Source organism: Manacus candei, unplaced genomic scaffold (genome assembly GCF_025592945.1).
Source record: "Manacus candei isolate 608988 ecotype Guabito, Panama unplaced genomic scaffold, ASM2559294v1 h1tg000019l, whole genome shotgun sequence".
Lineage (NCBI taxonomy): Eukaryota > Metazoa > Chordata > Aves > Passeriformes > Pipridae > Manacus > Manacus candei.
This window is the reverse complement of record NW_026138067.1, coordinates 149786-177560: the sequence shown is the minus strand read 5'-3', so window position 1 is coordinate 177560 and position 27775 is coordinate 149786. Positions and strand designations below refer to the sequence as shown.

The following is a 27775-nucleotide window of genomic DNA, read 5'->3' as shown; positions in this document are numbered from 1 at the left end:
CATATCTCCCTCCTGAAGCAGCCTCAGCCCTTTAATTCTGTAGAAGCTGCATGTTGGAATGTGAAAAACAATGTTTTCTTTATGAATGCATCCCATATTACTATTGGTGTGACCCTCATGGATACATCCTACTGGACATTAGCCACAGATTTACAGGAACAGCACATAAATCAACACTGAGCAATCATAAAGCATGCACTGCGCATGAAAAACATTTCTTTCTTGAACATTTCTTCTGTGAACACAAAATCTAGTACCTTTGCCAAGGAGGATTACACTTAATCTTACATTTTAAGTAAGCAGGATGGATAACATAAAGAAGTGAATGTGACTGCCTTTGTAACAAGTTTTTCTTATTCATTTTTACAATCTTGCAGGATTTAACAAGAACTTCTGCAGTGAGGCTTCTCCTGTACCAACTTACTGGTCATAGCAATTCTTCTGTGTGTTATAGTTACATATACACACACATTTGCTTATGGAACAACAAAGTGAGGTATTCTTGCCTGAATAAGCCTGTGACACTTTCTGGTTTCCTGCCCACACTTCCATTACTGCTTAGGAAGGCTTTTCATGCTCTGCACAAGTCTTGGAAACAAGACTACTTCAATTATTTCCAGATCCTTCTTCATTCTTACCATTGTCCAGCTGCAGCAAACAGCTCAGCTGCACCTCTACCAAGTCCTCAGCTTTCCTCAGTTCCTTACCTCTGCCTTAGTGCTCAGGCAGCACCAGCTCCTACAGTCCTCATCTACAACAGATGCACTTATGCTTAACCCCGACTGAAAACACACCGCCAAACACCCTCTACCATTAGCTGCAAGAGTCTGTATGACCAACAAAGGCCACCACTTGTGCCATCTTGGTAAAATCATATCTTCACTTACTTTGCCATGAAGTTGATGCAGGACAGAACATAGCTCACAGACCATGTCAAGAAACTTCTACTAATCATTTTAACTTCAGGTATGGGAGCAGAACATGAGGAACAGCCACTACTAAGTGACTAGGTGCTAAAGTGGCGTACGAAATCTAGTGCTAACAAATGCAAAATTAATATGCGTGTTCCTATGTTTCTATTTTTCTCTTTGTACATGTAAAAAGACATTTCCACATGCACATTTTGAAAGGCTTTCAAAAAGCTGTTGTGACTCAAAGAAAAGCTTGTATTATTAGTCTGAAACATCAGCAGCATTTTCCCTTGGAGTGAAAAAGCTGAAAAACTGTTAAGAATTGCTATGAAGAAGTGAGGAGTGTACAAAATACTGTTAAAACAACTGTAAAACAAGAGAACTGTCAGACTTTGGCTCATGTTGACTCGTACATCTGCCATCTCCACTCACCCTTCTCCCATTCTGTGTGGATCAGGCACACAACTTCCACCTCCTTTTCCCCATGCCTACCCCAAAGCATTCTCCTTATGTTTTCATCTATATCCTTCAAGTCCCAACTGTGGCTGCCTCCTCTCCATTTTGCTCAAGGAAATCTGTGCGTGTACCTAACATGTTGGGGAGGGTAGGTTTATGTTGCCCAAAGAGGTGGTATCTGATGCCTGATCCGTTCAAGGTCAGATTAGATGGGACTCTGAGCAACATGATTTAGTTGATGTCGTCCCTGACCATGGCAGAAGTGTTGGACTAGGTGACCTTTAGAGGTCACTTACAGTCCAAACTATTCTATGATTCTACTCCCTCATAGAGAGAGGCTCAGGGTTCAAGAAAAGAAGCGGGAGATTGGGTAGAGTTTTTCAACTGTGTGGCCTCAGGGTTTCCTTGGAAGGCTGAACTTTGGTTAGAACTCTCATAGCCTTACAGGTGTGGGCATATTCAGGACTGGGGGTAGAAAATTACTTTTCCTGCAGCTGTGCCACCTCTGGGTGATGGCACATGAAGGGGAGCAACCCACAGCAATTGCAGCAGCCTGGCAGCACCATTCCTGAATGTGACTCTGTAGGCCATATTTATCATTATAACTATTCAGTGACTCTAAGCTAGTTTGTACCACCAAGCAAGAGTCAGTGGGAAGCCTTTAGAAAGCAGCAGGATGCTCTTTGCCCTTACTCAGGTGTCTTAGAGTAGGTCCTCATCTTCTATGTCTGTTTTCTCCCCACCACACCACTATGAAGAGACTGGAGGGTGGGCAATTACCACAGCATAGCATAGTTTTGGAATCTACCCCATTGTTCCCCAGGGCTCTCCCACCCATCCTTACATGGTTTCTGGTCAGAGCAGCTCATGGGCTCTGGCAGAAAAGCTGCAGCAGGCTCACTGGCAGGTTGCAGAACAGACAGATGCCAGTGACCGCAAAGGGGCTGCAGCAGCACTGAGAAGGTCCAACAGCACAAATCACAAATTCAGATCAGTCTGCCAGCCTGTGCATGGCATGTAGAGTTAGGAAGGATGGCATCTTGCTGTGACAAAGCTCTGTTTGCTCTAAGGGAGAAGTTGCTTTCAATGAGTTGGGAAATGGGAAGAAGGTGCAGATCCCCAGACATGAGACATCAGATGCCACCTGGCAGGCCAAGGCATTTTACACATAGCAGGACTGCTTTTACCTTCTTACATGTTTTTTAAAATAAAGAATTACAAAGTTTGCAACTCATGCAGACCCTATTATAAGAATATTCATGCATGGCTGGGCTTTGCGAGCGAAGATTTGGGAAGGGCTCTACCCATGTTTGTTACAAGCGCGCCGGTGGCTAAAAAGGCCAATACGAGATAGACAAGTCCGATTGCAAAAGGCACAGCAGAAAGACTCCTTAGGTGGAATATTCTGCAAGACATGATTCTTTCTGCGTTGTCTTTTCTCAAGAGTGATACTGCGTGCGTTCTCAAAAGAAGTAGGGTTAAAGATAGTGTGTCTCTAGACCTCCAGATTTGAGGCCAGAGTAGACCAGTTATGTTGACCAATATCACCAAGGCTGAGATGTTGTTTCAGGGAGTCCTTGTATCTTCTCTTCAGGGCTCCTCTCTTGCGGCAGCCGGTGTCAAGTTCACCATAAAGCAGGATCTTAGGGAGGCAGTGGTCCTTCATCCTGGAGACGTGCCCTGCCCATCGCAGCTGTGTTCTCAGTAACATGGCCTCAATACTTGTGACTGCTGCTTATTCTAGAACAGATGTATTGGTCACATAATCTGACCAGTGGGTGTTTAGGATTGTATGGAGGCAGCATCGATGAAAGCGTTCTAAGAGTTGCAGGTGGTGGTGGTAGATGACCCATGATTCGAATCCATATAAGAGAGTAGACAGCACTATGGCTTTGTAAAGACTGATCTTGGTACTTTTCTTCAAGTGTTTATTTCTCCAAACTCTTTTATGGAGTTTTCTAAAAGCACTATATGCCTTTGCTAACCTGTTGTCTATCTCTCCAGCAACCTTACCATCCAAGGAGATGAGGCTACCTAGGTAATTAAACTGCTGAACCGATTTGAGCTCTGATTTCCCAATGGTGATATGGGGATGATGTAAGACGTCCTGAGGTGCAGGTTGATAGAGAACTTCTGTCTTTAAGCTGACTTCCAGCCCAAAGAGCTCAGTAGTGGATGCAAAGCAGGATGTTAAACGCTGCAGGGCTGCTTCTGTGTGGGCAACAAGGGCGGCGTCATCAGCACAAAGCAGCTCCCGGACAAGATGGTTTAAGGTCTTGGTGTGGGCCTTCAGTCGCCTTAGGCTGGATAGGCTTCCATCAGTACGATATCGAATGTAGATACCATCTTGATCATATACGCCTAGAGAAGCCTCTGTTCTTATAGTTACTAAAACCACAGTTCAGGAAAGCTCTTAATACATGGCGAATTTTGGACACAAATCTAAGAAATGATATTTTGGCGCCTTGCAAGACACAGCTTTCTTTAGGTGCCACTAGTAATGAACAAGTGTGGCTTAAAGTGTGACATGCAGTGAAACACACAGTTCTGCCACCAAACACCCACTGGCATTTCTGGCAGCCTTCCTCAGCACCTCTCCCTGCTAGACTCCATTAGGTTTGTTCTAGAAAAAAGCACAGCCATTCATTGCTCCATGATCTTGGTCTCAGCCTTCTAGTTTGAATTGTCCGGCCTCCAGAGAGAAGCAGGATAAAAGGCAAATTCCCAGTTTATGCCAAAAACTTACTTTATTAAATAGAATTTTAAACCACTCCTTTTCTACGCAATAAACTATACATTGAACTCTTGTGATTCAGTTCACAAAGTAATAAAGATATTGAAAAAAGTAAGCTGTTGGCAATTAGTAATGACTACACTGAAGCTTGAATCACTGCAATGGGGCTTCCTGCTATATAGGTTTGGAAGCTTCTATAGGTTTTGAAACAGCCATCACTTACCAAATTTTATACAGTGTCAGCAGAAACTGAAATTATTTATTAGTGCTTGCAAAAATAATCTGCCTGTGCTGTGTTCTGACAAATTAAAACCAGTAGTTTTTTTAGTAGTTTTGAAGTCACTAGGTAAAGTCACTAAGGTGTTCTGAAATGAGCTGAAAAAAAATTCCACATACCTTTTCCTTTCAGGTGGCCCCATCTGTGCCTCAACCTGTTAGCACCATCCTTCAGACAAAAAATGATGGCAGATATGTTGTCCAGAGAAGGTTAAGGCAGGTCATGGCAGAAGAGACCCATGCACATCACTTCCAGCCTGGCAGGGCAGGGCAGTGCATGGTTGTTCCTTGTACAGACCCAACTACTGCTCATCACATAAATACTAAAAATAAAATTTAATTAGAAGTTTGATCTAGTAACATGATTTTGTGGCAGATGACAAAGGTAAGGGAGGTATTAACCAAGGAAATGTAAAAGAGGTATTAACTAAGGATGTCCTTATATAACCTCTACCTGGATCTCATCCTAGTATGATTTCAGGAATAGTTTAAGTTTAAGCAGTTGTAACCAAATAATGTAAAAGGCTGCAGCTGCAGCCTTTCTAATGTATCAGTTCTGAGCAGAACAAAGATGACAAGCATAATATCCTCCTTGCCCTCAAGGCTTCTCTTTGGACTGACATTCTTCTTGTGCAGTGGTCTGAAGCGCTTGCCATGGCAATAAAATGGGGAAAAGAAAACAAAACAATAAAAAAAAAATCCTGTAAAAATGCAATGCAAACTTCCTCCCACCTATCACTCTTCTCCTGTATGGCTTAAGGAAGAAAATTTATTATACACACAGCATAATAACCCCAGAATAGAGCAGCTAGATTATTTCCCTCCTCTATGGGAAAGAGCAGATGGAGGGAGAAAAACAAATACTGCACGTTGAGATGAGTTGTCTCAATCCTGTCAGGTGAAAGGAAAGGCTATGTATGAACAGCAAATATGTAAAACAAGGAACATTTAATGTTTTTCTTTGTCATGTATAAACAAAATACTTTAAAAAAGTGAGTAAAAGAGTGCCAAATGTTCAGCTTTATCATTGCACTCCAACTGATTAACTGGTCACTCACCAAATGCAGGCTAGATGAACTCGGTGTCATTTCTGAGACTACAAAGGCATTGTGAGGACAAAGCAGCACATATATAAAACTACTATATAGAAACAAGAATCATATTGTAAGAAATATTCACATGGTTTCATATAGAGAGAATAAATTTAAGGATGCAGTCTTTGAGAATTAGATACAACATCTGGATAAGGTTGAAGTCCTAGCTGTTTGTTATCTTTCAACTTTTGTACTATAATTCTGGCAAATTCCTCTCCTTGGCTGTCTGAAGTATCAAGCAGTTGTCGTACTTTTGATGTCCTTGTAGGTTTGGTGCTTATAAGTTCATAATCTTCTTTCATGAGTAAAAATCTTGCTAGAAGAGCATCCAGTGATTGATTCAAACATGCTTCAGTCATCTGATCAATAATTTCTTCTCTTTTACTTTGGATCCACTGATGAGCTACATTCTGCTGTATGGTTTCCAATACAAAATCTGAGATTAGAGAGGATTAAAAAAAAAAAGGGATTGTAACTGTCTGTCAATAAATGTTGCCATAGAACAAAGAACAAGCTGAGAAAGAGCTGCTAAAATGCTCCAATTTGTCAAATTTGGCAGTTAGAGTATCTTTTCTATCTGAATCACAGAATAATTTAGGTTGGAAGGAACCCTCAAGGAGGTCATCTGGTCTAATAGCCTGCTCAAAGCTGGACCAACTTCAAGCATAACTCAGGTTGCTCAGGGCCTTGTCCAGCTGAATTTTGAGCATCTCCAAGTGATGGCACTTCTGCAGCCTCCATGGGCAACCTGTTCCAGTGTTCAACCCGACCTAGTACTAAAAAGAGAGAGGTGGTAAATTCACTTTCCAGGGGGATTTTTATTGAAGTTTACTGAAAACATCCCTGTAGCTTCCTGGTATTTTCCTCAAGATGAGGATTCACACAGTGAAAAGGTGTAGATTCTCCTATTTCCGGAAGAGGGTGATGCAACAAATCTTTATAAAATTGCATGTTATTGTGTGTTCCCTCAAAAATATGTATTTCTGAATAATTCATCATGCATTAAAGTTTCTTTTTGTTAACTTTTTTGGAAGCACACTTTTAACAGTTATTTGATGGATAGGCTAACACAGAAGATGTAGTAGAGATTCTGTGTGAGATGCTGACACAGCTTCTGCTTTCTCTTTGCCTCACCATTACTGAACAGAAGACTGACTAGCTTAAAAAGTGAGAAGCGACAGGCAACAAAGATGACTAGTTCAAGCTAAGTTTTTTTCCTGTTCTGCTGGACTGCAGCATTGTTACAGCAGTAGGGGATAGGATAAATAATATGAGCAAAGGGAATGGGATAAAGAAGACCCATGGCAGCAGGAATTAAGTCTGTTTAAAAGGAAAGAAAAAATCTAGGACCTACAGGTACGTGTACTTGGTCACATTTTACATTGGTTTTGCTTACTTTGTACTCTAAGTCTACAAGGACAGAATTACTTGTATTCTTAATTTGCAGATGCTTTGTTTTCATTTTACAGATGGATAACAGTTCCAGTTTCCATTTCATACACACATATATTTGATGTTAGAACACTTATTGTGGGTCTTGGAATTAAACAGCGTTTGCCATACCTGAAGGAATCAGTGGCGACTGCAGTATACACGATGCAGACTTCGAGGCATCTGAAATACTCCTGTCAGATGAGGGAACATTACTTGTGCATGGATGCACAAGAAGTTTGGCACTCTGAGTTACAGAGATATTGTCATCTGTGCTCTGGCTGCTGAGAGAGTATAGACACCCAGAATTTCCATCTTGGAAAAAAAAAGGAGAAAAAAAAAAGAGCAAGATGTATTACTTCTATGTTCAAATAAAATAAAGCCATCAGAGATTATTTAGAGTAATTCCATAAAACAACTCATAAACAAACTACTTTCACATGATATACAACATATTAGTCCTTATATTCAAGTTCTGAGTACATTTATGTCCCTTACATTGTACCAGGGCTTGACCATGGGTTTGGCGGTCCTGTTTTATTTTAAAGAAACATTGAGAGTACAAATCTAGTAGACGTGAACTTTGATGGAAAAGCTCTGTGTGACAGAAATTTTTTGTAGGGACTAGATAAACAAAATAAATCCTTTGAGTATATGGAGAGGTAACTAGAAGTCAATGTGAAAGCAGATTCATTTATTTTGACGAAGTTTGGCAGTACAACGAAGGTGATAACATTAAAAGAAAGATTCAGGTGAAGGACAAGGACATGAGGAGCAATGTTAACATTCAGTGGGAGGCCAATGGAAGCTTTTTGTAGTCCATTAAAATATGATATGACTTCAAGAAAGCTTCATGTAAACTTTTGCAAATAAAGAGAAAAAGTATTTCTATCAGCTGGGAAGCTTAATAGTTTCTAGTTTTAGGATTTTTTATTATAGAAAAGGATGATGGATATGAAAGCAGCAGTAGGAATGACTCACAGAAGAGATAACAAACAGCTGATGAGAAACATACTACAGGACATATGCCTAATTCTGTAAACAGTTTTCATTACAGACTTTCACAGTGTCACTTGATAAAGAGATGTTAACTAAGAACCAGAGATGCAGATATAAGAATTCAGATGAACATCTAAAGACAAAATGAGGTAGCCCCATGGACAACTAGGGATTACCTGTCCAATGGGGGAATCTGAAGGTGTATTCCCAGTTCACTGTTGACCTGTAGAAGAATATGTCTATAAGTACATGGAGCAGGAATAGGAAAATGTGGAAGAAATTACATTCTAAGTATTTTAAAAATAGTGGACTAGAACTCACAGTAACTAGTATTTTATTTCAAGAACAAGAGAGAAAGTTGGGCAGAGCTATGTAGTGTGAAGCAGCAGATATTATCTACTGCATGAATGAGAAAGAATTAGGAGACAACTACTGTGAGTGAAAGATGATTTAAGAGAAGTGTTTTAAGCAGCTCTGCTGGGATAGATTGTTATAGATCCTTAGGCACACAAGTTTAATTTAATAACATAAAGATAAAACTGCTGGGATTTTACTGATATGAGACAATGACCCTGACTAGTGATCACAGCATAAAAAGTATAATCATAAAATCACAGAATTGTTTAGGTTGGAAAGAACTTAAGATCATCGAGTCCAACCATTAACCCAGCACTGCCAAGTCCACCATTATACCATGTCCCTTAGGGTCACATCTACATGTCTTTTGAATATCTTCAGGGCTGCTGACTCAACCACTTGCCTGGGCAGCCTGTTCCAATGCTTGATAACCCTTTCTGTGAATAAATTTTTCCTAATATCCAATCTAAACCTCCCATGGCGCAACTCAAGACCATTTCCTCTCATCCTATTGCTTGTTAATATTGTTTGTTGGTAAGAGACTGACCCCCACCTGGCTCCAACCTCCTTTCAGGTAGTTGTAGGGAGCAATAAGGTCTCCCCTGAGCCTCCCTTTCTCCAGGCTAAACAACTCCAGCTCCCTCAAAGAGAAACATGCTAATGGGATTTATTCAGATGTTATTCAGAAAAAAAATCAGGTTGACACAAGTTACTCAGAAAGAACCTAGTTGACCTAGAAGACTGAAATGATAGAAGTGGAAATTCAGAAGGAAAATACGAGATCTAAATTTTCTGCTTCAAGCAGGTCTAATGACTGGAAGTGAGATGAGGAAAAAAAACCCTAGGTAGATTATTCTGTAACGAGGGGTCTTGTGAGAAAGGAAAAATACAATTCTAAGGTATACTGAGTAGAGCGTTTTTTTAAGGCAAAGAACCATTTGTCAAGTCTTTCATAGTAGTAAGTAGAGGTCTGGTAGTCTTAGTTTAATGACTCAAGTTAGAATATGCACAAGGAGGACTAGTAGCATACCAGAAGAATAAAGAAGTATATTTTATAAAGGGACTTCAAAAGTTCACCTAGCAAAACAAAATATATGAAAGGATTACTCTCTAAATCAGAAATGAAATGGGAAGAGGGAAAAAAGCTGTTTAAACTTAAAGAAATTCCCAAGAAAAGCTTGCTACAGAAGGGAAAAAAACCCTTTTTTATGTCCATACTTTATAGCACTGAAGTCAATTTTTTGCCTGCTTTCACATTACTGGTCCCCGCAAAGCCAGAGGATACTCCATTCTTTTGAAATATGTTTGCATTCCACCAAGGGAATAAACTTAAATGCAGTTTTAGTTTCACAATATATTGCTACTCCACCTGGGTCCCATTGCATTTTTCTGGCTTCTCATGTCAGTAAAACTTCAAAACTGAGTTTTCTGAGGGAATTTTGCCAACTTTTATTCAGAAAAGGGGACAGCTACAAAAGGTCTGTGCAAGTCTTGCAACTTTTGCAAGGCAATCTATTAAAGCCATTTTTATTTATTGAATTAAAAATGATCTAGAGGTTGAGTTGCACTGGAAACTTTGAGTTTACTCAGCTTCAAAAATGCCTCAAAATGTGTAGCCTTTTTATATTTAGAAGTAGTTCACAGATTAAAAAAAAAAAGGCAGTTAACTAAGCCACCAAGAGTTTTAAGGGACAATTAAGGGACAAGTAAATGTTATCTCTGAACTAACAACCCAGAGCAGGAAAACTAAAGCTGTCAGCTGTGGAGATTTCCCAGTGACAGGAACAGAAAATCAGAGCTTAAAACCTCTAGTTTACTCAAAGCACTAAGTTTAAAAAACACATTATTTTCTGACATAAACAGAGACCCAATTTCCTGCTATGTAAATGCAATGTCACAGTGGGAGTGTAAAGCTGCAATGGCAACTTAAATTTACACAAAGTCAAGAGTATCTCACCTGATGAAAGGATATTACACTGTGGGATAGATGTGAGTTTTGATATATCTGGAGAGATGCTCCGAAGGGGAAGTGCATCACATTGTATGGAGCCAGAATATGTTTCCTGAAATAAATCCAGGTGTATATTGAACATGCATGTTAAATAAATATGAAGTTCCAATTTTTTTACAGAGAATTTCCCCATCACTGTGTTTCCCTGCTATCTAAATGCTCAACAGACAACACAAACAAAAAAAAGTAAAGAAATCATATAATCCTAATACTTGTATTTTTCCCAACGTGATAGCAATTTTGCATACAAGTTTAAATACCAGCAAGAACCAAAAGCAGAAGCATTAAGGATCAAAATAGCCCTATATGGATATGCATTTGTTACACTCTGGTTCAAGTGATGAATTTTATGCCTTTCCTGACTGCACAGGAAAATAAAGTGCAGAACTACTCCCCTTACTAAGTTAACCCTTTCTTAAGCTCACAGGATCCTGACATACCAAATGCAACATGTAAAATATTTACCTTTTGGGGATTCAGAGGTATATTTAGAGAAATCTGCTCCACATTTGCTTTCTTTCCACTCTTGTAAATACCTTGTGATTCATATAGTGACTGGAAGAGACATTTACCCGTATTAAATTTCTGCTATAAGACAAGATGACAGTTCTGTACAAACACATGCTTCAACCAGATACAAGATTAGATACATGACAAACAAGATCACATTTCTTTTAGCAAGCAAAAGTTACCAACTTATTTGACCAATTCAAAACTGTAACAAAAGCTACTTACCTTTGATCTCTTTAACAGAATTACTGCTTCCAGCATAGCTATTTCATCAAATGTCCGCAGAACTGGCTCAATGTCTATTAAACATTCTAAACAAAGAAAGAGTACTTTGTGAATGGTTTGAAGTGGAAATCAAGTTGTCATTTTGCTAAAGCATCTTTCTTACATTTACAAAAATAATGTGCCTATTGACATATATCAAAACACATGCTGCTAAACAGCTTTCCTGCTTCCACATGTTAAAACAGTTCACACCACTAAAAGAAACCCTGTCCTGATCTAGCCACTTCATCATTCTGTAACAAAAGAGATCCAGGACAGTGCTGCAACTCTTGCATTCCTGGAATGGACAGATTGGTGAGTTTGCTGTGTTTCAAGGTAGACCCATCAAGCCTGATTAGCTGAATGGGACCAAACACCATGAGACCTCAGAGTGGGTTGCTGATTTCCCACTCCAGAAGAGGTGTTAAAAATTTATACAAGGAAAATAAACGCACCCCCAACACAGCACTATCCAGAATACATGCTGTGAGGCAGGGCCAGAGAGGATGGGATAGTCAAGGCACTGACTATCACATCCAGTGAAACCAAATGATATTGTTCTCATTCTCATCAAATGCAGCAAGCCAGAGAAGCTAAAATCATCTGCTCACAGAGGGAGGTACAGGACAGTACAATAAGGAAATGACCACATGCGCTCTTGCTTCCAAAAGTTTATAATACTAAATATTGAACATTTTGAGATGACTGTATTATAAAAATATCTTTGAAACTGTGCTCAAATACAACAAAACCTCAGGATAGGATGATATGTATCAGAATTCTACTGCATTTCCATGAACTCACTAATTCAGCAGAAGTCATTTATCATACTAACAACCTGTCACACTGCATCCTTGTTAACATATTTTTACTTTTTACTACAATTTTACCACTCTTCTTCCCTATTAACTTTTATCCACTAGCATCTTCAAGACATACATTCAATACTGAGATTCTTATTTTCTTGTATCAGCTAAACCACAGTTTTAAAGGCATATCATTTTCCACACTCAAATACTAGTATTGTTAATTTTTGTTGACTATAATTTTGACTATAATTAAATTGTAGGGACACACTCCAAGTATATATGGAGCAATGGTGATAAGCAGTCTTTATCCTCTATTTCTAAGGAACAGACAGGTTAGCTGAGCTTTTCTATTTAAAGCTTATTTTAAAAAAAGGGGGTTTGGGTGTTTTTGTGTGTGTGTCTGTGTCCTTGTCCTATGGTAATTGCAAAATTTCCCCATTAGTGAGCTTTACTTCCCTTAACTTTGCAACAGTTTTGTAACTTCCTCTTTCTTTTTACGATAGTAGAAGAAAAGCAATGCATGTTTTTTTTCAAAGACCATCTTACTACAGGCACGGCACTAATAACTGAAACCAAGTTTGGTCACACTGTAGTACATATCCCAGGTAATTATCCCTTCAGTGTGACCACAGACTTTAATTGATTTTTTTTTTTGTTAATTGGCAGAGGAAAGCAAGAACACATACAGAAATATGATTTTGAGTCTATTCCTTTCGATTTTAGAAAATATTCTAAATAGATATATTTTCTTGCTTGAAAAAAATAAAATATATACCCACAATTTACATACAAATCAGACTCCAACATAATCTGGCATTTCAAAATGTTCTTAAGGCAAAAATAAAAATGCCTCCAAAAATCATGTAATTCATTTTGGACTGTAAACTCAACATGAAGACGTTGTACGTGTTTGGATGTTTCCCATTTTGTCCTCTGCTAAATGGATGCAAAAACCCAAAGTTATGAACCCAACATATGAACCCAACCCAAACATGCCCCCTCCCCTATCCCCATCAAATCAAATCAAACCCTAAAAGCAAAAAGCATCAACTAAAAAACCCTGGCATTTGAGTAACTGCATCTTTGAGCAACAGATCTCTGTACTGTTCTATGTTTGAATATTTTCAGTAAATCTCTTACTCTACATTTTAGTCTCTCCAAGGCAACACAGCTTTCCATACTGAATTAGAATCACATCTTCTAAAGGGGCAGGCTGAAAGTTTGTAAAGCCCATGCAAATTAAACAAGCACAGCGAGGCAGCTGCAGGAACCACTGTTCACTTCACCACCCTGACATATGTGACCACAGCAACAGTCGCAAGAACAAATTTCACAGCTGAAAACAGGTAATCCCTCTCTGTCAATTTTGATGGAATTACCTTTATGCAAGTAAAGTGTGCTGGTTAAGTTGAAACACAGGCTTTCAGAAATAAAACCACAACTTTTCCAGTTCACACTCTGTCACTCTAATCTCTACAAGCTCACATTTCAGTCTTATTCTCTAAATTCTGCAAACCATTGTAAAAAAGGCTGAATATAGCTGTATTTGGTTTCATGGACAAAAAGCTGAACATAGAAAAGATGAAAAGTTTAGTTCTTGTTTGATAAAGGAGGTGGAACAATCAAAGATAAAGTCTCAGTGAAAAAGATTTATACTGAGATGCAAACACAAGATGAAGTTACTATGGTTTATCTGATGTGCAATGGTTTGTTGGTGTGTTCCTCAGCTTGCTTGTAAATCCCACAATACTCATTCTATACTTACTTCCCCCACCTTAAGAAACCAAAATCCTCTTCCAACAACAAACAAAAAAACCCAAACACAAGTAGTCAAACAAAACATGCTGCTTTTTTACAGTTAAATTAAGAGATGGTAAATGCAAAAGACTTCAACAAACAACATGGTTTTATGGCACACACGTAATTCCATTCATAAAAGTTTGTTTACATACATGATGGAAGCAGCCAAGACCCTTATCATAAGCAGCAAGACCAAGCACGTGTATCTCTTCACCTCCTTACCATTTCCCTTTTGCTACTATAACCTTGGTCTGTAATAACCATGTCCAACAGAAATCTCGTAATTTAAAAATCTTTTCTCATTACGCAAAGCAAACTCACTTAAGAATGATGGTCTTTCATCTGGGTTTTGTGCCCATCCACTTTCCATCAGTCTTATGATGAGCATTCGATGAGGAATGTCCATTGATAAACTTTCTTCACTTAAGTCTAGTCGTTGTCCTTGTGACACGCTGTACATTATCTGCAAGGGGTTTATAACTTCTGTCAAAACAGATATCATGCAGTCATTAGAAATACATGCAAAATAAACAGCTTACTACAGGAGGAATAATTCAGTTTGTAGATATAGTATTTACAGTTCATCAAAATAAGTTCCTGTTTCTTTTTAAAAAAAATGTATTTTTAATTTATAAAACAACACTGTAATAAAAAAACCCACAATACCAAGAAAGAGTGTAATTTGAAAAGTATCTCAAAGTGTTCTTCAACAAGCTTACAAATTGAATCATTAAAAAGTAACCTCTAAAATGAAGTCCCTTGGTACCCAGGTCTCAGGTTTAACCTTTACCTAAGGGGGGAAAAATAAATTAAAGGAAGACATGGCCTTACCTTCAAATGGCTGTTTCCTTGACATCACTTCCCACATGATAATTGCATAACTGTTTAAAGTATAAAAATATAGAAGGCGTTATTTTAGATTACCAACACTTAATAACACAATGTGCTCAGCTTTATATTTGTGTAAAACATTTTGGTAAATGGTCCTGTAAACACACATGGGACTGACTGTAGCTAACTACAATGATGGTTGAATATATGAAAACTAACAGGAGTTTTAACCAGTGACTTCAACTAGAACTAGTTAATAATATTAAATACAGAAAAGGTACATATCATATAAACTCCTATTCCAAACTTGTATTAACTTTCCTCTAGTAATATGTTGTGAATTATGCACATGCAGTTTAAATCTCAGCACATAAACTGAGTCCCAGAGACCCAACTGCTCTGTCCTAACAGCAATACTGTGGCATTTCCCCAGTCCAGATTGACACTCCCTGACATTCCTGAGGGAAGCTGGGTGTTAGCAGGGAGGATGGCTTTGACGCACACCTAAGGTATGAACTTCCACTCAGGATGCACACTCCAGCTTCCCCTCCCATATACCTTCAACATATGCAATCTTCTCTATAGGAAGAGATGCCACTTGCACACAGCACTCACTTCCCAAAAGCAACTCTTGGGAACACCACTCTGAACTACTGCTAGGAGACTGAACACACATCTGCTTATTAAAACTGGTGGCCTTTTCTTTCCATTCACATCAGCATGAAAGGGAAGTGTTTCAGTGAGTACAAGCTTGCTCCACCTTTAGTAGACTAGTCACTCTATTCAGCCATCAGGGTATATTAAAAAAGATGACTTTAAGCAACTTTGTAATTTGAACCAGTTTAGATGATTTCATTTCAATGAAGCATTCCATTCCTGGTCCTTTTTTCAGATGCACATCAAAAATGTCATCAAAGCTATCACTACATTTTATGACACTCTCCAATTTTCTCTTGGCATATTCTACCACATGTGAATGAAGCTCTATTCCATGATTTATCCCGAAAGGTCCTAATACTAATCCTACCATATTACTCAAGTATCTGGTTCCATTACCCAGATTTAGAAAAGATAATCCAGGCTAAAGCTTCAGTAACTTCAGAATAAATGCGAGGTGCTGACAAGTGTGTAGTTCCATGCTTCCAGGCCAAGTCTTTACAAGCATTATCACAGTGTTGTTCCAGATAATAATCACCACAGTAAATTGCTCTCAAGGCTTGCTCCACACTCTTGGTGTGAATATACTAAGCTACTTTCCTACATCACTAAGAAATACCACATTTTGCATACATGTAACTGCCTTTAAGCATCTGATGGCTACTAATTAAGAAGAATAAAAAAATTTAAGAAAGAAATAACTGGTGCTTAAAATCAATCATATAAATTGAGTTTTCCTAACTACTTATTCTGTTCATATTTTAACATTAATCAGTGATAAAACTTATTCATGTAATTTTTAATAAAAGCAGTCCTCCCTGTCAGAAAGTCTGCTTTTTGATGCATTCCTGATAAATTTATGCAGGCTGATTTTTTTGTCCCTTTCATAAGAGTTAATGCTGCTTGACTGTTGTTTAAATGATTTCTTTCTTTAAGAAAGATCCTTCCTCACAAATTAGCTTAAATATCTCAACAACGTTCAGCTGTGGTCAACTAGACATCCAGCCTTTCATTCAGTTTGGAATCTCTCTACAATTCAAGATTATTTTCTCAGTTCTACAACACTGAAGCATTCCCCTTTACACTGTTCCCGTTTTTCTTTCTTATTTCTGCTTTATAGAATCTCTTTCTGATAGTGGCCTGTATTCAGTTTGCATAGCCAGGTTTTGGTAGTTGGGGGGATGCAGGGGTGGCTTCTGTGAGAAGCTGCCAGAAGCTTCCTCCGTGTCTGGCAGAGCCAAAGCCAGACTGCTCCAGGATAGACCTGCCACTGGACAAGGCTGACCCCATCAGGAATGACAGTAACACCTCCATGATAACATATTTAAGAAGGAAAAAAAGTTACTGCACAGATGAAATTGCAGCCAGAGAAGAGTGGAGTGAGAATATGTGAACAACAATGCAGACACCAAGGTCAGTGCAGCAGGAGGGGCAGGAGGTGCTCCAGGCGCAGGAGCTGAGGTTCCCCTGCAGCCCGTGGTGCAGCCCATGGTGAGGCAGCTGTGCCCCTGCAGCCCATGGAGGACCATCGGGGTGCAGAGATTCACCTGCAGCCCATGGTGGAGACCCACTCCAGAGCAGGTGGATGCATGAAGGAGGCTGTGACCCCATGGGAGGCCCATGCTGGAGCAGGGTCCTGGCATGAATCTGCTGACAGGTGGGGAGAGGAGCCAATGCTGGAGCAGGTTTTCCTGGTAGGGCTTATGGCCCTGTGGGGGACCCACACTGGTGCAGCCTGTGTCTGAAGGACTGCACCCCATGGAGAAGTGACCCACATGGCAGCAGTTTGTGAAGAACAGTCTCCTATGGGAGGAACCCCACAGGGAGCAAGGGAAGGACAACTCTCCCTGAGCAGCAGCAGGAACAAACTGTTATGAACTGACCATAACCCCCATTCCCTGTCTCCCTGCCCCGCTGGGGGGGAGGAGGTAGAACCTGGAAAGGAGGCTGGGGAAGGGAGAAAGGTGTTTTAAAGATTTATTTTACTTCTCATTATCCTGCTGTGATTTTGTTAGTAATAAATTTAATTAATATCCCCACTATGAGTCTGTTTTGCCCGTGATGGTATTTGACGAGTGATCTCTCCTGGTCCTTATCTCCACTCATGAACTCCTAGTTACATTTTCTCTTCTCTGCCCAGTTGCATAGGGGAGTGAGAGTGCCTTTGGTGGGTGCCTGGCATCCAGCCAGGGCCAACCCACTACAAGAGCACAGATCTTCCTGTGTGGCCTTTCTGGAGGTCCTTCACTGTCTCTCCACCTTCATGTCTTCCTGCATGAACTGTCATCCTTCTTTCTGATGTTGTCTCAGTTTCTTTTCTTTCTTCTCACACAGTTTCTTTCCTTCCTAATTTATCAGTTTTCTATGCCCTTCTGCTGATGTGTGCTCTCTTATTTTCTCCCATTTGGTTGTTATTCCTCTGCACATATTTTTTAACTAACATCATCTGTCTTCCTAATCTCCACTCACTCATTAAGACACCAGTCATACTTTTTTTTCCCATAATACACCATTTTTCCTTTTTCAATGTTTTCTTAGTGTGTATTTTCTCATCAAAGGGTGAGGAGAGCAGGCATGTTGCCATCTGTATTTTTTGGACAGGAACATCAAGAAACTTCATGTGCCCCTTAAGAGTAAGGGATAATTAAGATAAATAGTAGTCTACCTATAAGTCACTAAGACTCTCTTGAGAATGGTCATCTCTCACCAAGATACAATCCTATCAAAGATTGCAGCAGAGAGATGGACTTTGTCACAGTGACTGGCCTCTTTATGCCTCCTCGCTCTCCATTTACATGACAACTCCCCCCCAAATCCTTCAAGTCATCTTTGAGCTCTCCAAACCATTTCAGACTATTTAACTATAATTCTAATATCCTCAGAGCAATTGTGTTATAAGGACCACCACCACGCTCCTTACTATTCTATTACTTCTACTCAGAACTGACCAATGCAAAACTACCTGAACTTTCATAAAGTAAGTTATTCCTTGAGTAGATCCTTCTAAATACTTCCTCCAACCCCATTAACCTGTTTTTACCTACTCCCTTTCCAAAAACATGTTTTCTTCTTTCCCAAGTGCATTCTGCAAATTATGTTAATTGATCTGCACAGATTACAAGAGTATGTGCATTGATTTAATGGTGTGAATAGCTTTTTTCTTTCCCTACATTGTCTGTATGTGTACACTCATCTAGAGAAACCAGTCTCCTCTACCTGCTACTGTAGTCCCAGCTTAATTTCTGGAGCATTACACTTGTCACCGTGACAAGAAATGAGTCACTCAATTTTTATTTTTTATTTTCCAATTCATTTTGCCTATACCCATATGATACTACTACTACTGAAAATAATAAAATTGCTGAGAATATGTTAAAAATGTAGGTTCAGAAAATCAAATCTGGATTCAAATTTCAAAGCGCACTTGAGAACGAGTTACCTGTAGATATCATGTTTCACACTTGCCCGGGTTTTCTGACTGGGGTTGTAGTCTTCAGGTGGCATGTAGATAATTGTCCCTCCTTCTGGCAAAGAGGATTCACTTCGTGATTGTGACATGGATATGACACGCCACTTGGACATGCCAAAATCTGCAATCTGGAAAGGCCAAATCAGTTGTTCGTAGAAGAAAAACTGGATTTATCTGTTGACAGTTGTTAAAAATTCTTGAAGTATGCTCAGAAGAAGGGGTCACCCAAAGTCCTTAACCTGACATACAAAGAGTATGTGGTTCCTCTAGCAACAGGAAACATCAGCTCCACTTCATACAGCATTCCCAGATCATGACTCACGCTATCCTTCCAGCACTGCTCTGTGCTGTTCTTTTAAGGAAGAACTCATATACTCTGTGGCTGGGGAATCTGCTATAGAAATCTGTACCTTATGACAAAAATCACTTTCTTGTGTTGAAAAAAAGCAAATAAAAATCACTGATTACTTCTAGCTCCCCGGTTATGAAGAAATCACAAGTTTAGTATAAATCATAATAGCTCTATGTAACTTAGCTTGCCAATATGCCGAGGCAGTTCCTCTCTCAGAAAAATTTTAGGGTACTTCATCTCACTCACAAAACTGTGATATATGAATCCTGAATTAATAAATCTGATATTCTGAAATTCTGTTCTGCAAAAAGCTGCTGAATATTTTCTTTACTGTGCAACTTGAAGCCTGGTCCCTTTCTACAGGTTACAGTACATCTACATAAAGAATTAACTGACTTCAGTTTACATCTTCAGACATCCATGAGCCAGCATGGATGTCATCAGGCTAGGTTACGGATAGGGACACAAACAGCCAGCAAAATACACCTGCTGGCTGAGCTGCAGAGTGCCTGGCATTCAAGGGAGAAAGACAAACAGCCAGCTACAAGCGCTGCACTTGGCCAGCATTTGTGTAAGAGCAAAATCATTTTCCAGGAAGATGCCTGTGCAAGCACTGTAGCAGCTAAAATATCAAAAACAAGCTTTCTGAAGAGTGTACAGTCAAAATACCCAATGAAAAGTAACCTTTTTTCTCTACAACTCACTCTCATCAAGCTTTCCTCACTGTAATTTGTCTTAATTCTTGCTCATTCAATAGATCAGGGACAGTCAGTAGCGCTTAGTGGTGTTACTTTTATACATACGCAATACTTCTTCTATTTAGCATAGGTGATAACCTTCCTTGCGTTTCCTGTCAGCTCTCCTAATTCTAGAGAATCTAGCTTTACCTCTAAAAGACACTTAGAACCCTAAGACACTCCTTACAGGAGGCAGGGCAAGTGTGCAAGAGTTAAGTTATTCCTTTCAATTGCTCCAGCAAAACAATTGTTCAGATGCACTCAGTCAGAGCACCAAACCACACCAGTGCTGTTAGGGATTAAAAATGGAGTGGATAAAAAAAATTACTTGGGCTAGTCCCCTGATCAGGTTTATCAGGAAGCTCGAGAAATGGCAATACCAGCACAACCGAGTGGGAGGAGGTAAGACCTGCTGAGGGTGTGAGCGGAGACAATGCCCCGTGAGGCACACTGCGGCCAAGAAAAATTTCTGTGCAACAGAGAAAAGAAAGCAGCACTGGATCTTTGCTCAAAGGACTCACAGAGATTCGTCTCATGGTAAAAACTGAAACATTCACCATTCAAGTATAAATTCAGTGCAAAATAGCTCTTCCATTTACTTGAATAATATATTCTATCAATTATAAAAATAAAGGATCTTTAAAAAAAAACAAACAAGAAGCAACACACTGAACTCTTGCAGTTATGGAAGCACCTAACCATTTTGTCAGAAGTACTTTTAGTCTTTTTTTCACATCATGGCAGTGATATTTCAAAAGGCAGAATTACTTCTCTGTGTATCTTTGCTTGTTCTCAGAAGTGTCACAAAAGCCATCTTCCAACATGTCCCGATTTCACAGTTATGTTTTACATGTTCTTATACTGAACTAAGAGAATAGATAAGTATATATTGCATGATAAATATCCAGGGGGGTATTAACATTTGAATTTGACATACTGTCTTCCAAAAGTAACTTGTCTGAGCATCTCAGACAGGTACACTCTCTATTTTCTTCTCGGAAAGGGTCAGATGTAGCTACCCTTGGAAGGCTGACACACAAGAACTACTACTCACTACTACTATCATCCACTGCTATAGCAGAAACAGCCCAAATTCTGTCTTTCTAGTCTTTTCAGATGGATAAAATCTACACCTGAGCAATGCAGTTTTCAAAAAGAAAAACTCAGAAGTTCTGTCTGCAAGGACAGAAGAAAAAGTCCAGCATACAATGACATCCTCTCTGTATGGCCACAACCTCACTCTTCCTCCTCTAAATTAATTAAAACACTTTCACTCATTCTAGACACTGAAGAACATAAGAATTAAATAACTCTACCTTGACATGAAACTCATCATCCAGCAAAATGTTCTGGGTTTTTAAGTCATGGTGCAGCAGTGGAGGATTCATGTTGTGCAAATAGTTTACTCCCAAAGCAATTTCGTAAAGAGTGCGGAATCTCAGGCACCAAGGAATGTCAGGATATATGTCTTTCTGCCAAGATAAAACCACAAACCTGGAATATAATCCTCTGTTTTGATCTAACAGGATAACACAAAGGCTTATTTTAGAAGAAAAAGAAAGTGACTTGGGCAAGCAGCAATCTTTTTAAAAGATACATTACACAAACTCCTTAAAAAACTGTAATGGAGCATTAAGACTGATTAGCTGTTAAAACAAATGCACAAATCATGCATAAATAACACTGCATAAAAGTGTTATGTTTCCATCCCCTGGCATTCCCATAATAGTTCATGACTGCTATACATGATATAGAGCATTTTACTACATTACTCATTCACGCGGAAATATGAATTATAGATGAACTTCTGCATGAAATTTGAAACCACAGATTATGAGTACTACACAAAGGCAGCCAAGAATCATATCTTCAACTGACACTGGGGTAAAAAAAAAGCTGTGGTGAAACTAAGCACAAAATATTACCTTTATAAATATTAATACATCTAGAAAAAGGTAGTAAAACTCAACTGAAATCTTAAAATTTATATTGACAGTAATGCCTCTATGAAAAACCCACAGATGAGCTCTCTAATGCACGAGATTCGTATTGATTAAAGGTACAAAAGAGGTGCTCTTGAGACGACTGCAGGAGCTTTACAGTAGCAACACTGTACATTCAGGCCAAGCTAATGGGAGCAGCTGAGAGTTCAACATCGGAGAACTTAGAGAATAAGATCTGGTAGAAATATTCATAATTGTTTAGATTAGCAACATTTGGCTTCTATAAACTAAAGTCAAAATCTTCAATTTATTTTTTAGAAATACCCAAACTCGGGAAAAAACCCTCAATATTTGTATCTGCAGTAATTCTGAAACCCAGGTTGAAGTACACATAAGTATTTCAGCACCTAAGTAGAGAACAATAGAGATTTTTAAAGTGACTCTACATAATAATTCAACATAAAGTTAGTAATAGGTCACAACATTAAAGGAAAAAGTTCAATAAAACTTAAGTCTACTGAGTTAGGTTGTCTTTTTGAGATACAGAAAAGTCTATCAGAACACCAAAAACTACTAATGATAATTACTGTCTTTCAATGTGAAATATTATTCATAATACACTTAACTATACTGATTAAGTATGGAAATTGCAATCTATTTGAAGCAGCCAGGTATCTATTTAAAGACTGTAAGTATACTTACCCCATGTAATAGCTGGTTTAATGATCCATTTGTCATGTATTCTGTTACTATCCCCAGAAATTCAGGCTCGTTGCAAATTCCCAAAATTGGCAGAATGTAACTAAATCTGGCTTTGTGTAATATTTCTGCTTCTTTTAGAAGGTGATTTCTATCACTTGAAGAAAACAAGCAAACAAACAAAAAACATTAGCATACCAGTAGTAGAAGACTCAAAGCAAATGTCGTGTTCACTATATTCTCTGTCAATTATATCCCTGTGTGCAGCACCACCACCTTTCACCATTTGATTTCTATCACACTGTTTTGATAACAAAACAGCATAAGATAAATTAGAATCTGCAAATGCAAAGACAAGACAGCTTCCCCGGTTTTGTTGTACCACACAAATCTCTCTATTTCCATCACACATTTCATCGTGTTTCCAGTAAACAAGGATACAGTCAGAACTCCCAACTTCCACCATTCTTTGCAACCATGATGGTAATAACCAGCCACATTTGTCCTATTTTACCTCAGAACTCCTCAAAAACTTGGATTTAATGCGTCTTTACAAATTCAGACCTTGCAGCATGTGCATTCGAGAAGCTCAAGTTTTATTTGTGCATGCTTCTATCCCTAAAAATATTAACTCTTTGGTATGCCTTATATCTCAAATAGTCTTGAAAAAAATGGGTTTGTTGACAATGAGGATATTTGGGCCATGAAGGATAATTCTGAGAAAAAAGATTTAGATCTCACACCAGCAGAGATTGGTACAGGTAGAAGTACCTGCCAGAATATCCAAATAGAGGACATTTACAGCACATTTAAAACTGATCCTTTGGACATTAACCAGTCTGATTCAGAAGCAATAGGGCTGTGCTGGGGCACAGCAGTGTACAAGCCAGGGCTATGCCCATCACGATTTGTTCAGCACAGCTCCCTGTTAATGTGGCTACACAGCTCCCGGGCGAGAGCCACTTGTGTCCATTGAGCTCAGGGCAGTCTGGACCCACAGATGTGGATCCAGCCCTCACAAAGAAAAGGCTGTCAGGGTATACAGGGAAAAGAGGAAGCCTGGAGAACTAAAGCCTGCTGCTTTTAAAATAGGAAAACTTTGACTTTAGATGGATGTGAAATCGAGGTCCTTATCTATGTGACAGAAAAAGACTTTTATTATAGGAAACTCTAGGAACGCAGCCATTGAGAAAAGCATGGGAGAAAACACACAACTATATCCCTTCCTCCCTCTCTCCAGAAAAGACTAGGTTTGAAGGAAACTAGGGGTTTTCCCAGACACATTTGCATGGGATTCAGCTGTAGCTGGGAAACAAATTGCAACATACCAAAGTCTATTCCTGGGTCTTTAAGTCACTTCACCTTTGTCTGCTCCATACCAGAAGGGCACTGAGCAATGCCTAAATGAGTACATGCCCACAACAGCTTCCCAGCTGGCTTTGCTCTTTGGCTGGTCACACACCATATTCTGGCATGCATAGGACATGCATAGGACATGGTGCATTAACTGCACCATGAATTCTTATTCAAAGCACTTACAGGCTGGCATTTTATACTATACAACCAACAAATCACTTGCTGCAGAGACTCAGGTAAAACATATTTCTTACAGCTTTCAGTCTTCTAATAGCATTTCTGAGCTTTGCATGATATATGGTAGGTGACTGAATTATTTTGATTACCTTGCTTTCCCTTTTCATCATAATTTCATAGGTAAGATGTCACACTAATCCAAACTCTTGCAAGGCCAAAAATAACATTTGATGTTTTTCCCCAGCTGAGTTCTGAGGATAAACACTGTATTCCTGATTAGCAGGGATTTAAGCAGACATTTAAATTAAAAAAACCCAAAAAACAAAACCATGAAAACCACAACACCCCTTCCTCCCCCAGAGAACGCAACATAACTGAGATTTCAGGCAAGATTTCAGAGATAACGCCCGTGTATATGTACCTGTGTAATAAGAAGAAAAAGAGTTTGAAACAACTTGTCATAATCTAGTATATTGGGTTACAAGACTAGCAGCCTTTTTGAGTGAAGCTACCCTGCCTAAAGGCATAGTACTAGATCAGAGAAACCCGAGGTAATAAAGCTGGAAGATACCGAGATAAGACTCAAGAGGCAGGTTTGCAGTCAGGCAGGCTTCAGACAGCCTAGAAGAGGCAAATTTGCATTGATATAGTAAAATCCTGGCACTATAGGGATTGAATGAGACAGAGATGGATGAAAAATTATAACTTGCTGCCCCCTTACATGGAGTGACAGCTCCTGCAATAAACATGATGCTGTTTGGGTTGCTGGAAATTGGGGAATATGATTGCAGCACTGAAAATATCAGTTGTACATGGGGGCCTACAAGCCTATTATTTTAAATCAGCTTCTCTCATTACTGTGAGATCTGGGGAAAAAATAATAATTGTGCATTGTGTCAGAGAAGTTTCTTCTAGGAGCTAGAAGCAATCTTTAATGCATGTTCCCTATATCCTCTATATTCTTTCTCTCTCTGTAAACTACAAATCTATTAGTAATCACTGTACTTTAACACCCTCCTGATACTTCAACAAAACGTCAATAACCAACAGGCCCAGAAAGAAGCCACACTGCCAATCCCACCTCGAGGAGGAATCAAGGCGCACACTGCATAATAAAAAGCCTCCAAAAGAAACAACCTAATTAGAGTCCCGCTGGTCGAGACCGAAACCACCCATTTCCGACAATCGAAAGAGAGGAAGCTCCGGGCTGGTACGTACTTTCTCGTAGCTCAAGCCGATTCACTCTTCCTGGGAATCCCCTCCCCAGGGATTTAATGCAACGCTGCCTACCAGAACACCAGGACTGATTCACCGACCTGAGAATCCCACGCCGGCATCTTCGCCGACACCTCGACTCCTTTCTGGCTTCGTGGGACCCCTTGCTTAGTTTAGGGAAAGGCGGGCTCAGCTCTGTCCTTGCCCCCGGGCCGCCCCCCAGCGATCCCCATCCCGGCGGTCCCCTCCCCACCCCGTTACCTGTCTAGCAGCGGCCCCTGCAGGCATTTGAGGGCCACCGGGACCCTCCAGTCGGCGTGGCGGGCGGCGGACACGGTCCCGTAAGCGCCGCGGCTGATGAAACGCAAGTCCGGGAGTTTGTTGGAGGGGATGGAGGGAAGAGCGTAGCTGATGGCGCCCGCCCGGCCCTCACCGCCGTCCCCGCTGCTCATCCTCCCACTCCACCGGGCCCCGGAGAGCAAGGAGCGCCGCTCCTTCCTCTCCCCTCACTCCGCTTCCCCGCCTCTCCCCACACCTCCCCGGCCGGCCTCCTCCCCGGTGTGCCGGCGATCCTCTCCTCCTTCTGCCCCACGGAGGAGCCACTTCCCTTCCGCACGGAAAGGGCCTCCCGCGGCTCCCGCGTCGGTGGGAGGAGCGAGCTGAGGGAGCGCAGAGCCGGTCCCCGCTGACCCCGGGAGAGCGGCGCCAGGCAGGAGTCTCCTCCTTCGGGGAGCCAGGTACCGGGAGTCATCCCTCGGCCATGGATGGAACATCCCCCCACCCCAGCCGGGGGCATTACTCAGGCTGGAGAGGGGGAGAGAGGGAAGCATCCCCCTCCGTCCGGGAGGGCGGCGAGGGACGTGTTAGTTCTGTTTCCGAAAGATGATGCAGGATGCCAGAGCCGAACGCAGATCGCCACAGTGATTCGTTCACTCCATATGATCATAGAATGGTTTGAGTTGGAAGGCACCTTAAAGATCATCCAGTTCCAACTCCCTTGCCATGGGCAGGGAACCTGCCACTGGACCAGGTTGCTCAGTGCCCCATCCCAGATATATTCACTGCTCAGGTGAAGTGAGAAGAGCGTTATCTCATGCACTTGCTTATCTCCTGTCTGTACTAGGAAGACTTTTAAGGATAGCGGCATTTCAAAAAGGTAATTTCAAAATTTCCAGTAAGTGCGAGTTCACCCTTGCCCCTGCTCAAGGCAAGCCGCCTGATACACTGAGGTGTTTATGAGAGCTTTACACGAGGGTTGCGCAGGAAGGTTTCGTAAGGCCTGTTCACCAAGTCAAGTTCTCACAGACTAACAAAATGCTTTAATTTAGAGGTAGAGGTCTGTAGCTTTCCACAAGGAGTGACAGTTCCACAGGATGAAATAGAGGTAAACAGTAAATCACCTTTCCATGTGTGTGGATCAGGGCCTAAACACCTGTGGCTTTTCACCTCTCCTCTTTTCTCCCAGTGATGGTGAGACATATGGATTGGTTAGAATGAGGGAAAGGAGCTAAGTTTTCAGACTACGATATTGTTCAATATTTCACAGCATTCATTTTAAGGCATGGCAACTATTTTTCCATTCTGTCTAGGTCCTAGTACTTTATTAGCTTTGCTGTTTTTCCAATTTTCTTGTATCTTGGATGACTTATATCCTCCAAATGCTGCAGCATTACGAACATACCGAGGAGCCATATAAAGCAAGCAGTGACTTACTCTACTTTCAGTTTTCACTTAGCCTGTGTCCTTTAGATCCACTAGGTGGTTTCCCAGAATTGTAATTTTGAGGCAATATTTGCAATATGCAGTTTTTGGGTATATGTTTATGCATATCCCTCTCTGTATTTATCATGTTGGTAGTACTATTTGTCAGACCATTTCAGCTTTGATATATAAGAAGGATTTTGTTTCCTAAGAAAATACTATGCAACGGACAATTACTGTGAGCTTACACTACAAAACCAATGTGTAAATACATGCTTGTGATATTTCCCATTAAGATATTATGTCAGTATACTAAAAAATTATTTGCACTTTATTGCCATGTGCTGTGTTGATTTAATGTATATTATATAGTTTTAAGTATACTAACTTAAACCCCAAGGAAGTTGTTGTGGTTCTAAAATGTGGATGTAGAGGCAGCAATGTTGGTGCAGTGCCATGCTTCCCTTGACATGCAGTGTTCCTGGAACTGTAGGTGTTGTGACTGCCTAAGCCCTATCCCTAACAGCAGTTTGGCGGCAAGGCTGAGGTCCTGAAGTAGATCAAACTTTTGATAAAACAGAAGTTTTTGTTAAATACTGTTTCTAAATGATGGAAACAGTATTGAGATCATGTGACAGATAAATAGCTGCCTCTTGGTTTCTTCTTTGAATTCTGAACTTGTGAGATTTCCCACACAGTCCTTTTCATTCTTGTTAAGAAGTCTTTGGTCTGACTCTTCCTTTCACAGGAGAATTCTCTGAAGATCTCCACTGATAATGAGATAAGCAAAGGTCCACAGCAAAGAGGATAGTTTTCGTGTGTGTAGTATTCCTAGTGGTTTGATAGGGTTGTAATGAATGGTTCAGAAAGTGTGACAGCTACGTCAGTGAGCTTAGTCTTCAGCTTGCGAAATCTAGGAGGGCGGCTACTATGTGATCAGTATATGATGATACAGACTTGTAAAATGCTTTTCTTTCCTTGTATCT

At 40.1% G+C, this 27775-nt stretch overlaps 1 protein-coding gene and 1 long non-coding RNA gene across 6 annotated transcripts in view; one reads left to right on the top strand and one right to left on the bottom strand.

Moving 5' to 3' along the window:
* The window catches only part of LOC127470054 (uncharacterized), a 9183-nt gene extending 1893 nt beyond the window's left edge, over nt 1–7290 (top strand). The window contains exon 2 of the long non-coding RNA XR_007904154.1: nt 6941–7290. This is a non-coding gene — a long non-coding RNA (uncharacterized LOC127470054). The remainder of the gene's footprint in view (nt 1–6940) is intronic.
* Nucleotides 380–27775, bottom strand: RIPK2 (receptor interacting serine/threonine kinase 2). Of its 5 annotated transcripts, none has more exons than XM_051785102.1 (11): nt 25350–27772; nt 22344–22497; nt 21015–21170; nt 18580–18737; nt 14484–14533; nt 13974–14132; nt 11005–11090; nt 10735–10824; nt 10216–10321; nt 7035–7217; nt 380–5907 (listed from the first exon to the last, which is right to left on the bottom strand). In XM_051785102.1, the coding sequence occupies exons 1-11, from the start codon at nt 25538–25540 to the stop codon at nt 5582–5584; spliced, it is 1659 nt and encodes a 552-aa protein (XP_051641062.1). In that variant the 5' UTR covers nt 25541–27772; the 3' UTR covers nt 380–5581. The 5 variants fall into 5 exon arrangements, with proteins under 5 accessions (XP_051641062.1, XP_051641061.1, XP_051641064.1 ...); XM_051785101.1 differs by having other exon boundaries at nt 13974–14135; nt 25350–26494; XM_051785104.1 differs by lacking the exon at nt 25350–27772 and adding an exon at nt 24023–25267 and having other exon boundaries at nt 13974–14135.

Excerpts from the sequence above, each read along its gene's own strand:
- RIPK2 (XM_051785101.1), bottom strand. The coding sequence starts at position 25,540 with ATGAGCAGCGGGGACGGCGGTGAGGGCCGGGCGGGCGCCATCAGCTAC. Across the intron at positions 21,171-22,343 it reads TAAACCAGCTATTACATGGG|AAAGACATATATCCTGACAT; the intron begins GTAAGTATACTT and ends TTATCTTGGCAG. Across the intron at positions 18,738-21,014 it reads ATGATGAGTTTCATGTCAAG|ATTGCAGATTTTGGCATGTC; the intron begins GTAGAGTTATTT and ends TGGCCTTTCCAG.